At 40.4% G+C, this 13,852-nt stretch overlaps 3 protein-coding genes, 1 long non-coding RNA gene and 4 other non-coding genes across 8 annotated transcripts; 5 read left to right on the forward strand and 3 right to left on the reverse strand.

The window, feature by feature from the left end:
• Positions 1 to 726: 726 nt before the first annotated feature.
• Positions 727 to 942, reverse strand: LOC6625821 (small nucleolar RNA U3). Its single transcript, XR_048985.2, has one exon. It is a non-coding gene; the product is annotated as a small nucleolar RNA U3 (small nucleolar RNA).
• Positions 943 to 1,186: 244 nt separating this feature from the next.
• TRNAL-AAG (transfer RNA leucine (anticodon AAG)) lies at positions 1,187 to 1,268 on the reverse strand. The gene has a single exon. It is a non-coding gene; the product is annotated as a tRNA-Leu (tRNA).
• Positions 1,269 to 2,679: 1,411 nt separating this feature from the next.
• TRNAL-AAG (transfer RNA leucine (anticodon AAG)) lies at positions 2,680 to 2,761 on the forward strand. Its single transcript has one exon. It is a non-coding gene; the product is annotated as a tRNA-Leu (tRNA).
• Positions 2,762 to 2,991: 230 nt separating this feature from the next.
• On the forward strand, positions 2,992 to 3,449 carry LOC6625819 (uncharacterized). Its single transcript, XR_001450251.3, has 2 exons — positions 2,992 to 3,280; positions 3,340 to 3,449. It is a non-coding gene; the product is annotated as an uncharacterized lncRNA (long non-coding RNA).
• On the forward strand, positions 3,021 to 3,236 carry LOC116649750 (small nucleolar RNA U3). The gene has a single exon (XR_048984.2). It is a non-coding gene; the product is annotated as a small nucleolar RNA U3 (small nucleolar RNA).
• A 4,519-nt stretch (positions 3,450 to 7,968) lies between the features above and the next one.
• Positions 7,969 to 8,629, forward strand: LOC26530865 (uncharacterized). Its single transcript, XM_015174765.3, has one exon. The coding sequence runs from the start codon at positions 7,994 to 7,996 to the stop codon at positions 8,189 to 8,191; it is 198 nt and encodes a 65-aa protein (XP_015030251.1). The 5' UTR covers positions 7,969 to 7,993; the 3' UTR covers positions 8,192 to 8,629.
• A 438-nt stretch (positions 8,630 to 9,067) lies between these two features.
• On the forward strand, positions 9,068 to 9,515 carry LOC116651215 (uncharacterized). Its single transcript, XM_032437088.2, has one exon. It carries the CDS (start codon positions 9,149 to 9,151, stop codon positions 9,410 to 9,412), a length of 264 nt encoding a protein of 87 aa, XP_032292979.1. The 5' UTR covers positions 9,068 to 9,148; the 3' UTR covers positions 9,413 to 9,515.
• Positions 9,516 to 11,747: 2,232 nt separating this feature from the next.
• Positions 11,748 to 13,293, reverse strand: Gbp2 (Growth-blocking peptide 2). Its single transcript, XM_002049472.4, has 2 exons — positions 13,101 to 13,293; positions 11,748 to 13,038 (listed from the first exon to the last, which is right to left on the reverse strand). The coding sequence occupies exons 1-2, from the start codon at positions 13,244 to 13,246 to the stop codon at positions 11,877 to 11,879; spliced, it is 1,308 nt and encodes a 435-aa protein (XP_002049508.2). The 5' UTR covers positions 13,247 to 13,293; the 3' UTR covers positions 11,748 to 11,876.
• Between the last annotated feature and the right edge of the window lie 559 nt (positions 13,294 to 13,852).

Raw genomic sequence — 13,852 nt, forward strand, 5'->3', positions numbered from 1 at the left:
TCGCTTAATTTAGTGCCCTAAACTTTGGCACACAAAAAAAAAAAAACGATAAACCCTTACAAATACTCTGAAAGTAATTTAACATTGCCCTTTTCATCTCGTGCTTCTCTCCCACTATCGCGCGCGCCATTTGCAAACTCTGAAAAAAGTAGCTAGAAACTATTTGGAATTTTTTTTAAACTTTTTTTGGTTCTTGAATATGTATCGTACTTTTATTGCCAGTCTGTATTATTTGTTGCCCTTGTTGCATGTGCATATTATGCCCCCGAGGCATGGGGGGCGCAGGAGCATGGGCAGAGGTTCTTCCCAGGCAACAACAAGCGATGCTTATGAAAAAGTACTTAACGTGCACAAAACTTATGTGCCAAGAGACTTTCCCCAACTTCCCACTTTCCGCTGATTCCAGACTGAAAGTTACAACGACATACAAATTTTCTACAACAGCACTATGTATAAGGTGGGTACACATTGGGGGATGGGTTTACGGCATCCTATGAAATATTGCCAATAACACATTGGAACGGAGGAGTGAGAGTGAGTGAATGCTTACAGCTTCCTCACGTAAAAGAAACTTTTCACGAAATGGTAATCGCATTTTTCAATAGAAAAGTTCTAACGCACTTTTTACAGTTCGCATTTAACATAATTTAAACAACTGCTAACTGTTTAGCTATTTATCTACGCAATAGTTTTTAACTTTAAATTGATTCATTAAAAGGATGGTACACCACTCAGAATTCGTTCTATTCGTGTTACCGAGCGATCATCGAAGCGCCACGCCCACAAAACGAGTGATAAAATCACATCGCAAAGGGCATCACGCAAATCCTCACGCTGCCGAATAAAACGATTCATCTCATCAACGCGGGTGTGACTTGCTTTCAGAAAGTGTGAAAGTAAGTGAAGACTGACTACAGAAATGATCCTGTGAAGTATAGTCTTAATTTTTCAATGCCCACCAAAATGCTCTATACGCCACTCAACCAAGAACCGATTGGGAATTGCACGAGAGCGAATGAAAAAATAAATTAATCGTACGGGGGTTGCTATGCCGTCCGCGTGTTTATTACGTTTTGTCATTGCCTCTGATTCTAAGCAAACGAGTCCATAATTTGTGCGAGCGATGATCAGCAGCAGACAATTTCAGTTATGCAAACAGGTTTTTAACAAGAATAAAAAAAGCACTTGGCAGCGGTGGGATTCGAACCCACGCCTCCGAGGAGACTGGTGCCTTAAACCAGCGCCTTAGACCGCTCGGCCACGCTACCATGCTTCGTGGCGTCGCCCAATATCGTAGTAATGTGAACTGCTTTTCATTGAATATCGACGTATTTTTCATATAATTTGTGTTAACATTTTTGTGCGTCTCATGAACCGAATGATATTAAGAGAACTTTGCCTTTAAATGAAATGAAATTAAATGATTCTCAAAATGCGCACAAATTTTCTAATTAAGCAATGTAAGAGCTGAACTATTTTGTCAACTCATTCATTAAGTTTTCACTTATTTCTATTTCGTGCAACTTCAGAGGCCGCCACCGCCTTGCATTTCAATTGTCTTGTCTGTCGCCTAGAAAGCGCCCGGAATGTGCCCACAACTGTCCTTTGTTCGATTGCTTTGTCATTTCGGTTAGTCAATTGTTTGAAATTTAATTTAAGGCTCACTCGGACATGTCCCAGGAAATTCATTGGATTCCAGGTAATGCCCACAATTAACTCCATTAGCATTTTGTCCCCGCTTGCTGCCCAATTGGTTGCTGTACGTGATTTTTTGCGTTTTACACGCGTCTGGCATTAAAAATTTACAGCTTTGCAATTATTTGCATGCCAAGCGCCTTAAATTTGTGGAAATTCACGTGTGTGGCTAAATATTTTGTATGCTGACGCGGCTGCGGCTGCTTTTTGCAGACCTTTGCTGGCATTTTAATGAAACCGCAAATGTTGCCCGCACCACCGCACCACCCCCAACCCTCAACCCACAACTCAGGACACGCCGCACCACACCCTTGTACATGAGCTGAGACTCGCCCTAGGAAAACCGCAGACTTTGTTTTTGTTTTGGCTGTCGCCCGTGCAAAGATTTTTATTGCAATTTTCTAATTTCATTGCGGATGTACCCTCGAGTGCCTCTCACATAGAGTTGCCTGTCGCCGGCTTCAGTTTATGGCTGCAGCAAACCAACATCAGACGGCAGACAAGAACAATAACAAGGCGACGGCAAATTGTTGCTGCGGTTGCACATGTGAGGGACTCGTTTGGCTTGCCCCCTCAACACGTCCCTCGCACGTCACGCATAAATTCGCATTTTCATTTGAATTTTAAACGCATTTTCTAACCGTCTTAGCAAAAACGCTGACAGTTTTGTAAAAATAATAAATATTTTAATACAGAGCTCTTCAATATAGCCAAGAATACGCTAGAAATTGATTTCGTTTCATTGGCATTTTCCCCAATGAGCGCATTTATATGCGCCGCAGTGTGGCAAGCTAAATAAACTCAAGGTGTTGCCCTGTGTCTCCGTCCCATGGAAAATAGTTCAACTTCAATAGTACTGCGGCCTTTCGTTACGTCATCGTCAAACAAGCAAAAAGCAACGAAAATTCAACGAATGCGCAGTGTTATGCTTGTTCTCTCGTTTGCGTTCTCTGTTATAGCGCATTTGACACAACGCAGCCAACAGGTAGCGTGGCCGAGCGGTCTAAGGCGCTGGTTTAAGGCACCAGTCTCTTCGGAGGCGTGGGTTCGAATCCCACCGCTGCCAAGTGATTTTTTCGTTTTCTTATTTTTAATCAATTTTTAAAAACTGTGTTTCAATATACACAAACAACTGAAATCGTTCACTACTGATCGTCGCCCGCACATAATTCTAACAAGCAGCGGTCGCATACATGACGTAATAGAACGTGAGCGCACAACAACACCCCTGTACGATTTGTTTATTTTTCTTTCGCTTTCTTAGAATTCCCAATTGGTTCTTGGTCGAGTGGAGTATAGAGCATTTTGGTGGGCATTGAAAAGTTAAGACTATACTTCACAGGATCATTTCTGTAGTCAGTCTTCACTTACTTTCACACTTTCTGAAAGCAAGTCACACCCGCGTTGATGAGATGAATCGTTTTATTCGGCAGCGTGAGGATTTGCGTGATGCTCTTTGCGATGTGATTTTATCACTCGTTTTGTGGGCGTGGCGCTTCGATGATCGCTCGGTAACACGAATAGAACGAATTCTGAGTGGTGTACCAAATTTTTGAATGAATAAATGTAAAACAATACTGACTATGTGAGTACTTTGTTCCGTTTTATTGCAGCGCAATTAAAAATGTAGAGCACTTGTCGCAGTTGTCGGAAGTTTGATGGCGCACATCGACATGGCATTTGGCGAGGTGCTGCAGGTTTAACATTTTTGTGTTCAAGTGTGCTTCGTGCTCAAGGTGCTGCTGGACGGATAATTTCAACATGAAAAACTGCAATTGTCATAGAACTTTTTGCTAATTGGAATACGGCGGCACTTTTCTAATTACTTAACGGTGCTTATGAAATACCTTTCAGTGTGTGAGTAAGGACGTGTTTTTGCCTTAATTTAATGAGTTGCCTCACATAATGAGAATGTTTCACTACATGGGGGGAAACTGAAGCAATTTTTATAAAGAAAATAAGCAGGAAACTTGAAATAATAACACTATGTTTAGGATATATGAATGTTATTTTATTTAATTTGCTTTTCTACAGAGTATTTTCTACAGTCCACAAAGTTTCTTAAATATTAGTTACCTATAAGAGTAAAATTAAAATGATTGAAGGTTTATGTTTACTTATATACAGTATGTCAATAAAGTGTTTTTACTAACAAAAAAAAACTAATTTTTTGGGTTTAGTTGAAAATAAATGTACCTAAAAGTGAGAATTTTTTTTCAATTCTAATTTATTTCGATTCTATATTTTTCCTAGAACTTAATGGCAAAAAGAATTGTTAAATAACATTACCCAAACATTTTATAAAATTAAAAAACTAAAAACATTCAAATTTTATGCTGTCAATAAAGTGTTTTTACACGAAACTTTATTACTAAATAACAATGTTAAAAAAACAGGAATATTTTTTTTTAATACTTTGTGTGGCTGCCATTAGCGTCACATACAGCCTGCAATCGCCGTTTCATTGAAACAATAAGGTTTTGTATGTATGTTTCTGGAATCTTCTGCCATTCTTCCAGTACAGCAGCTTTTAAATCAGTTTTTGATTTTGGACTCCGCTTTGCGACTTTTTTTTTCAAATATGACCACACATTTTCTATTGGATTCATATCTGGACTTTGTGGTGGAGTGTCTAACACCTTTCCACAGTTGTACAACAGCCAAACTCTTACCATATGAGCTTTATGCTTCGGGTCATTGTCCTGGTAAAATTTAAAAATTGGCTTATTGTCCTCATAGAATCCAAATTTCTGTGCACTACTGACGAGATGTGTCTGTAAAATGCTCAGATATTGTCTAGCATCCATGGTATTCTCAATGAAGGTCAAATCTCCTACACCCTTGCTCGAAATACACCCCCACACCATCACTGATAGTTTTCCGAATTTAACGGTTGGAATAATATTGCGGTTTTCCAACGCTGTTAGTGGCTTTCTCCAGACTCTGGATGGCCCATCGTTGTAGAATAGCATCATCTTGCTTTCGTCACAGAATATGACGTTACTCCAAAAATCGTTCGAACTATTTACATGGACTTGAGCGAACGATAGCCGCTTCAAAATATTCGCCGCCGATAGTAGAGGTTTTTTCCTGGCAACTCGTGATGTGTAGTCATTGGAATTCAGTAATTTTCGGACAGTTTCATGTAACACATCAACACCACTTTCTTCCTTGAACTCCTGAGCAATATCCCTAAGCGAAATTTGTGGATTTTTCTCAATTTTTCTCAGAATTTTTCGCTTATCTCTGTCAGAAATTTTGCAGGGTCGACCACATACTGGCTTTGCCTCTAGCCTATCTTCCTTATTGGCTCTGTTTAATATGTTGTATATCGTTGCTTTTGATAAATTAAACATATCAGCCAGTTCCGAGACTTGACGTCCCATCTGATGGTTATAATACACCAGCTGAGCGACTTCAAAAGTTGTTCTTTTTCCTGGCATTTTATTTTTCATAAAATTAAAGCAAAACGTTATAAATTGCAATAGAAAATGACAAGAAAAGTCGAAGACACAAGAGAAGCCAAAACGCATGGGCCCAAATCTAACGGGATCACCCAAAAGAGAACGGCAAAACAATTTACCGTAGCTGTAAAAACACTTTATTGACAGCATAAAATGTGAATGTTTTTAGTTTTTTAATTTTATAAAATGTTTGGGTAATGTTATTTAACAATTCTTTTTGCCATTAAGTTCTAGGAGAAATATAGAATCGAAATAAATTATAATTGAAAAAAAATTCTCACTTTTAGGTACATTTATTTTCAACTAAACCCAAAAAATTAGTTTTTTTTTGTTAGTAAAAACACTTTATTGACATACTGTATATGTTTTTGATGTTACATTTATATTATATTTGGAAGTAAATTGTAACCAAATAAGTTCAATTTTATTTTAGAAAAAAGAGCTTTCGGCCTCAATAATTGCCTTCATTTCGCACGCAACAGCAATTAAGAGTTGTCTATTCATGTCTATGGCCTTTTGCTTTGTTTCTTTTTGCATATGGGTCCACATGGACAGTTTTGGGTACACGACACGTAGTCGAAATGTATTTAAGCAATGAGAAGCAAATTCGAGTACGAGTAAAGGCATTGGGTATGAGTGTTTCGAGTACTCACATAAAAATACATTTGAAATGTGGTAAGAGTAAACCGCAGCATTGTCAGCAAACATTCATTGAAACATCATCATTATCAACGTTATCATCGCCAACAGTTCGGTCTCATGTAACGGTGGCCTGGCCAGGGAGTGTGGGAAGGGGAATCGATGCTGTAATTGATGTCTTTGCGACATGCTTCCAAAGTGTTTACGTTGAGAATTACCCAAGTGCCGCAGTGTATAAGTAACCGTGTGTGTGGGTGGTTGGGAGGTGTGGGCGGAGATGTCACGCCCACTGCTAGTTGACAGCCTGCCGTTTACGTGCACTTAATGAAATGTGCCCCAAAATGGAAGCACGTCCCGGGCATCTATTTAATGAGCCTGCAAGCGAAGGCAAAACGCTTTTACTTCCTTACCCTCCCCCCCACATATACCCCCCCCCCCCCCCCCCCCCCCTTGTACCGTGCGAAAAATGTTGATGTGACTAGAGAAATTTTTAAATGTCGCAACGTAAATTCAATTTTCATTTGTTGGAATCGGGCAGCATTAGCAATAGCAACAGCTGCAGCTGCAGCCGCTGCATTATTCAATGGCACTCACAGCAAATGCTCACCTTAAGCCGGCGGTAGATATACCCTGTACTGTGCCCCTTCCGCTACCGCCCAATTCTCGCCACAACAAACCGCATTTTAAAATTCATGTGTGCTCTCAACAATGCTCCACAGAAAACAAAATGCGATTAAATGTGTGGAAAATGCCGCAGGATAAGCCACAATGGGTTAAGGCAGCGTCTTGTTTGCACATGTGTCCCCCAAACTACCCGCCGCCCGCCCACTGGCAAACCCATGCAAGCTTACATCCAAAGTCAGGCACAGACACACGTCGAAGGTGCAAAAATGCGTTAAACATAACATGCTAATTCCAGTTGCCTCCAGCTTCAATCTTTCAGCATCAGCTTTTGCCACACCCCTCTGCTCCCTGGGGGCAGCACACTTGGCGTATACGTAATACGAGTGTTTTGTGTGCCATTTGATGCTGAACATTTGCTTTGCCGCCAGTTGGCTTTGTGTTTGCGCCGTGCCAAAGTTTTGTGGTTACAGACTGCTAGTATGCCCCTGTGGGCGTGGCAACACCGAACTGGCCAGTGCAAAACATTTCGAGTTGCCAGCGTTTGCTTGCAGCTCGCTTCAGATTAAAGCTTCATTTTTTAAGTTTTAGCTCTCAAAATTGAGTAGGGTAGTTGCTTTCAACATAGTTTTTAAAATTATATAAAATAAAATAAAAATAAAATACTATATAAATAAAAAATATAAATAATTATAATTTTAGGCTTCTTAAAATTGTTAAAATTCGTGAAAAGCAGAACAACTTCTTAACATCTGATCTTAACAAATTTTCCACGGTGCAGCTTTTAAAATTTCTCGGCAGCTTTTTTTAATCAACATCTCTACACTAATTCGTGAAAGCTTTCTCGCTTTTCGAAATAATCTTGTTCATCTGGGCAAAAGCTTAAAATTGGATTCATCAATAAATTGGAAAGCAGCCCTAAAAACTCATTCAGTTCCGTAGCTCACGCTGCCCAGATGTGAGACTGGGGGCTCGGAGATTATTTTTTAAAAATGTTAACAGCATCTAAAATTCACGGACTGTGCTTGATTCTGGTGCTATCTCTGCTTATCAGCTGGCCGTGTGGAGCATCGTCGCCTACGCCAATAAAATACAATGATATCAATGCGTCATCTTCACAGACGATATCATCTGGAAATGCCACACGGATCTTAATGCCCACGATCCTCGATGTGCCGCGAATATGCCCTCCTGGCTTTATGCTCTATGGTCGACCACAGCGTTGTCGCAAGACAGCCTAGATGTGACAGAATTAGTATTATAATCATGTAAATAAATCAATAAAAAGAGAACAAAAAATACCGACAATTGGTCATTTGAAACCCAATGCCAAGCCAAGACAAAATTCAATAAATTTGTAGTTGACTGAGACAAGGCTTTTAAACTTTGATTTCATTATTATTGAATATTGTTTCACTGAATCAATGTATAAGTGCGCAGCTCCATAAATGATTCACAAGATTTAACAGATCGCAGCCCTGCAAAACAACTGAAAAGCTTTTACTCCACCAATCTGTTGCGCGTTGAGCTTTTGCCGCCGAAATGCGAATTCAGAGCGTTCAGTTGACGAAAACATGGAGCGTGGTAAACGTGGTGCGAAGAGCTTTATACACAAGCCAGCTGTTCGCATCGGAATTGTTGTTCTGGTTGTGCACGCTGTCTGCTGGATCGGCTGGAGCTCCATTAGTCCGGGTGTAAACAACACTAATCACGCGGCCAGGGCAAACGCTCAGCACCAACAGATCCGAGCCGCAATGGAAAGCAACAACTAAATACTCCTATTTTAGCTATTTAATTTCATTCATTTATAAGAAACGCACTGTTGAAACATTTTTGGCAGTGACTGTTGCAGTTTAACTAAAACATTTTGTAGTAAATGTAAAACTAAGTGACAAAGAAAGTTTGCGAAGATTGTCTGTGAAAAAGCTCTCTGAATCAGTGCGAAAAATCAATCAATCGAATTATAAACAAGTATCTTGCACATTGGTTATTAACCTGGCAAACAATATGTTAAATATAATTTTAAAAAATATTCAATATTGTTTGAAATGAAGAAATACGAAAAATGCTATAAAACAATTCAAAAATGTTAACAAAAGATCTAGGCTAGCATTTGATTGCATTAATATATTTATAGAATAGAAAACAAAAAGAAATCATGAAATTAAGTTTATGAATATAAAACAATATATATAAGCCATATAATAAATTTAAAATATTTTTATTAATTAAAGGAAAGAAACAATTTTATAAATTACTTTTTAATTTGTCCATATACTAAAATTGAAGGAATTGAAAATAAGGGAGTATTCTTAATTATTAGAAACGAAGAAAGATAAAGAACAAGTCGTCTATTATTGATTTAATAACTTGTTAACTAATTAACTAGTCTTTGTTTTATTGTTGAATTTTGAGACAATGCCGGTCTCAGATTCCTATATACGCTTGCAGAGCTTTCGTACTCAAAGCTCCATTGCTTTTAATGCACAAACATCTGCTTAAGCTTTGCTGCTCATTCGGTTGTCAGAAAAAGCTCATTGAGTACTTAAATATTACTAGTACTCAATGTTCAACTTTGAGATACACGAACATTTGCGAGAGATATTTAGAGGAAAGCTTGGATTATGGCTTGATCGATACCTTGAAGAGTGTCAACAAGCGGAACTTGGTTTAGTTTCGCAGGTAACTTTGGACTGGTGTGAACCCCAAGCCTAGAGATAATCTTCAATATGCTATCAGAACGTCCACTTGCTGCACTGTGCTTCGGAATATTACTGTGCTGCCTGCTCATCCGGCAGAGCGAAGGCTTCCCCCCGACGGTCGACAATATCATTCCGATGCCCAAGCCCCAGATGCAAACAGATTATGGGCAGTTTCAGAATACCGGCATGGGTGTGAATCCCATACTGCAGAGTATTTTCACTGTGCCAGAAATTTGTCCGGAGGGCTTTAAGCTAACCAGTGATCGGCAGCGATGCCGGAAAATTGCCTAGAAAGGTGCTCAGACAATTGCGAATGCCTTTTGCTGTTATCTGACTGCTGGAAATGTGCGTTGTGAATCAAGAACGAATAATAAAAAGACTGTGAAATTGCAAAGTGGTTGCCTAATTACTTGGCCGCAGCTGTGGTGCAAAGTTCTATAAAATTCCCGATTACCTATACATATGTATATATGCATATATCTGACTACCCAATTAACGAAGTTAGCCACAATTGATGACGACACGTAGGTTCTACAAGTATTTATTTATAAAGCTTATGACTACGTGCTCAAAGTGTTTTACAAGCATTAATACGATATAAGTATGTCCACAAATACTCGACTTATCTGAGTAGGAATACGCGCTGCGTCTCTAAGCTATGTCCGAGTGTTGCGAGCTGATTAGATCGGATCACTTCAGGCGGGCAATCGACAACGTCCGAGATACAATTTAAAACGCGGCGGGCATTTGGACATGTCCCTGGATTTTACTGGACTCGCTGCGGTCAATGCACTCAGGTATACCAGCAGAATAAGCAGCAGATATAGATATTTACTAGATATTAGCTTCATCTCGAACAAATATGGGGCACTAGCCAGCGCGACTCGACTGCAGCAACTAAATACGTTGACCAAGTGCGTAACCCCTTTTATATAGACAACAACTAAGCGTTGGTGCTTCACCTCCCAGTGGACGGAATAGCTGACTTGTTTCGATACCGCTGGGATTACTATCAGCAAACTACGTAGCTTGCGCTCTGAGCGCAAGTATTCCCACCCGGGATGGTCGACACTAACATATCTTATTTAATAGCCTAACAAAGGGTATATTGACTTTATCACACTGCTTGCTACATCAAGTGTACATCTCTCAGTATTGAAGCATATTTTACAAAGCAGTCATTTTTTTTTTTTAATGAATGTTTAATATCACTTTTGATTGCCTTTTTCCATAAACGGGCGTGGCTGTCCAAGTTCAGGGTAAAAACTTCTTAACACAGACAAAGATCAAATTTGTATATCTATAGTGTATTGACTCGTCGGCATTCCATAGGCTGTTCTAGCTGTTGTTTTATTTATCGGCCCCTTAGGCTGTGATGTCACAGTTCAGGGTACTGTTTTTTACTTGTAACGTTAGTTCAATGACGCATTTGATACTGCTTTTAATGGGGAAAATGGGTGGATCAGGATAGACAAAGTATCAGATGTATCGTTTAACGTAAATCAATTGCATGACTAGTATCTAGTTCAAATATTAATGCCATTCGAGGAAAACATATTACTAGATTTTCAGTCCACTGTGTCTGTGTCATTAGGAAAACTATGTTCTTTATATATTTATCTGAATAGTCAAATGTGACTCATTCGCTAAAACTGATAATATATCGGATTTCTTGCTTCAGATATCAGATATTAACAACTGTCTGATTATGCGACTATGAATAATCTATATAATTTTAATGTGTTGATTAATGCTCAAGTCGGCTGTCCATTCCTTGGAGAGCGAAAACATGCGGTGATAATTCACAGGGACAATTTATTGACTGAGTCTGTGTATATCGATTGTTCCCAAAGTTCCCATTAGCATGACCTGCAGTCTTACCCTCTGGCTTGTTCTTCTCCTGAGTTGAATTTCATTTTTGTCATGCCTATGTCATACGTATAAAGTATTCTGGAAAATTAGCCAGTATACTCAAGAAGTAACCCTCATTTCTTGACAACTGACCTTTGCGATTGTTAATAGTTCCCAGCTTTAATTTACTTGAAGAGAATAAATAAACGTGCGTTCATCGAACTTTTGACTCGCATCCAAGAGGAGTTTTCATAGGGTACGTTGATAAAGCCGATCGAAAGAAATTGAAAACTGTGCCCACACAATCTTTGACCCACATTTTGTTCGACGTTCACAGATGTTCCATGTCTGTTTATGTGTCTCGTCTGGTTGTGACTCAACTCGATACCTAAAACCAAAGTAGTCTGAGTCGAACCGTAAGTCGTTTGCATCCAACTGTACGGGTTGATAATAATGATGCATATGGATCCATGCAAAGCAATTGTTGCTCTCGAGCTAGTCGCATATGCCTCTTATAATTTGTATACCAGATTAGGTACCTATAAAGTATCAAGTAATCAAATGATTACTATTTAGAATTTGCAAGCATTTTGAATGAACTTTCCCGACCCCATATAATATAATACTGAATGGGTTATCAACTGTCACGGACTAGTTTGTTTTTCAACTTCGTCGCATACCCGGAAAAAATGTGCGTGTTTAGTGAGTCGCACGCTATAGCAGAAATATATGTATATCCAATTTCATATTTATGTATCAGATATGGGAAACTAAATTTAATCGCTTTCAAATGATTGTTTATTAAATATTTAATACAATTTTGTTTCCACTGAGGCATCAGATTGTCAGATTGTTAAGCCGATTAACTAAGTTGCGATGTTTCTGTTCAAGCCTTTACTTATTTCTAGGCCTTCTGGCGACAGCGTCCGCCGCGCACCTCTGTTCCTTCGGGGCACTGCGGCATTGTTTCAAATAGGTTGCGCCCTGCAATGGATTCCGGTTGATTAATTTCAGCTTGTGACTTTGGGTCCCTAGATCCGTGCAACCCCTTGTCTTCGATCAGTGTGGGTGTCAAAAAATTATTCGTATTGAAAAGGGACGCAATATTGTCATCGACTGTGCTTTGTAGATTAGTCTCGGGTTCGGACAAGGCACCATCAGATCTGGGTCGAGGCTGCAAGGTGGTGCCAACTGACTGATCTCCGGGATGCTGATCTCCTGCATTAGACCTGTGGGTCGGTTGTGGCTGTTGAACTTGTCCTGGAAGTGGTTGAATAGGATTGAAATTGGCTGCATCGTGAGAGGGCTGAACATTTAGGGAATCTGTGGGTCGCGGTTGAATTGGCCTGCCAGATGGTCCGTTGCCGGGGAGTGGCTGCAAGGGATTTCCGGAGCCGCCAGGTTGTTGGTAGTCGAATTCAGGTTTGTCGTGCCCGCCCTGCTGCGGACGCGGCTGAATGGGGTTGCCAGATGGTTGAAACTGATCGTTTTCCGCCACTCCTGGGCGTGGCTGCAAGGGTCTTCCTGCATAGCCCGGTTGTTGGTAGTTAAAGTCCAACGTGCCTTGGTCGCCTGTTTGAGGTCGTGGCTGAATGGGTTGCCCTCTCTGCTCGCTTTCATACGCTGGTTGATTTGGCTGTTGGGGTTGGCCTGGACGCGGCTGGAAATGCCGATTGCTCCCCCCGTAACCCGCCCTGGGTTGACCAACGAAACCAGCGCCTGACTGACCTTCATATCCTGCATCAACCCTTTGACCTTCTCTTCCGTATCCAGCTTCCGGTTGCTGGTAGCCGAAATCGGGTCCAGGTCCAGAACCACTGCCTGCCTGAGCAGCGTAATCTACGCCAGGTGTCGGGCTTCCAGGCCCTGCGCCTGGTTGCCCAGCATATCCACCTCTGGGCTGTCCTCCCCCATAGAAGCCTCTAGCAAAGTTGGGACCCTGACCGTGCTCGAACTGCGCAGCACCCGGGAAGCTGCCTGGATATCGATCGTAGTACTGATTGTGGTTATGTCCGTGCGCATGTCCATGTCCATGATGGTGCCTATGTTCGTGTTGCCCATAAGATCTAATGTGATGCAGAGCTAGTAAAAGCAGTAAAATTGTAACAATTTCAGTTAGTTCACGCACCTTTGAGGCTGTGAATAGCCCCAGCCGTCACCATTATGCGACTGATCCCCATGTAATCGATGTTCTGGCTGGGCCTGCATTAGCTGCGCATTAAGCAGGGCTATCAGCAACAGCCCCAGCGATAAGAGTCCGAGGTTAGGAATCATCTGTGCGTCCAAGTTCTAGTCGAGCTTCTGGCGTTGCCGCGTGCTAAATTGAGACTGAGACCATCTCGTAGAGATTTTGAATAAGTACCTAGAATATTGTTTTCAATTAAGCTTAAATCTGACATGATAAGCCCGTTGGAATAGCTCTTATACGATTTAGAGAATTGGCTTCTCATTAATAAGAGCTCATAAATAGTATTTATGACAAGTTTACATTGCAAATAACTGAGCTGCGAAAACAAATGTTTTTCTATCTACAAATAATACAAGTTAGTGAAGAGATGCACAGGACCGTGTAATTTTCTATTATATTGATTGATGACTCGCCAACTATTTTAATTTTATGTGTGAGACTTTGCTTGTGAAAGCCACATAGCTTGTTTCATAGAGACATTTTGCTAGTTTCTCTGGCCAAAACTCTTGCCCCCACTGCCTCTCGAATTTTTGTTTGCAAAAATGTCAGACACTCGGAAAAGATAATTATTACACTACAATTTGCGGGGATTTTTTTTTTCATACACTTGCTGTGGGCATTTCAACTTGGTGAACAGCACATTGTAGAAATGATATCATTGTCTTTATGCCAGATGAGTTATTCAGATAACT

This window comes from Drosophila virilis, chromosome 5 (genome assembly GCF_030788295.1).
Source record: "Drosophila virilis strain 15010-1051.87 chromosome 5, Dvir_AGI_RSII-ME, whole genome shotgun sequence".
In the NCBI taxonomy this organism is placed as follows: Eukaryota; Metazoa; Arthropoda; class Insecta; order Diptera; family Drosophilidae; genus Drosophila; species Drosophila virilis.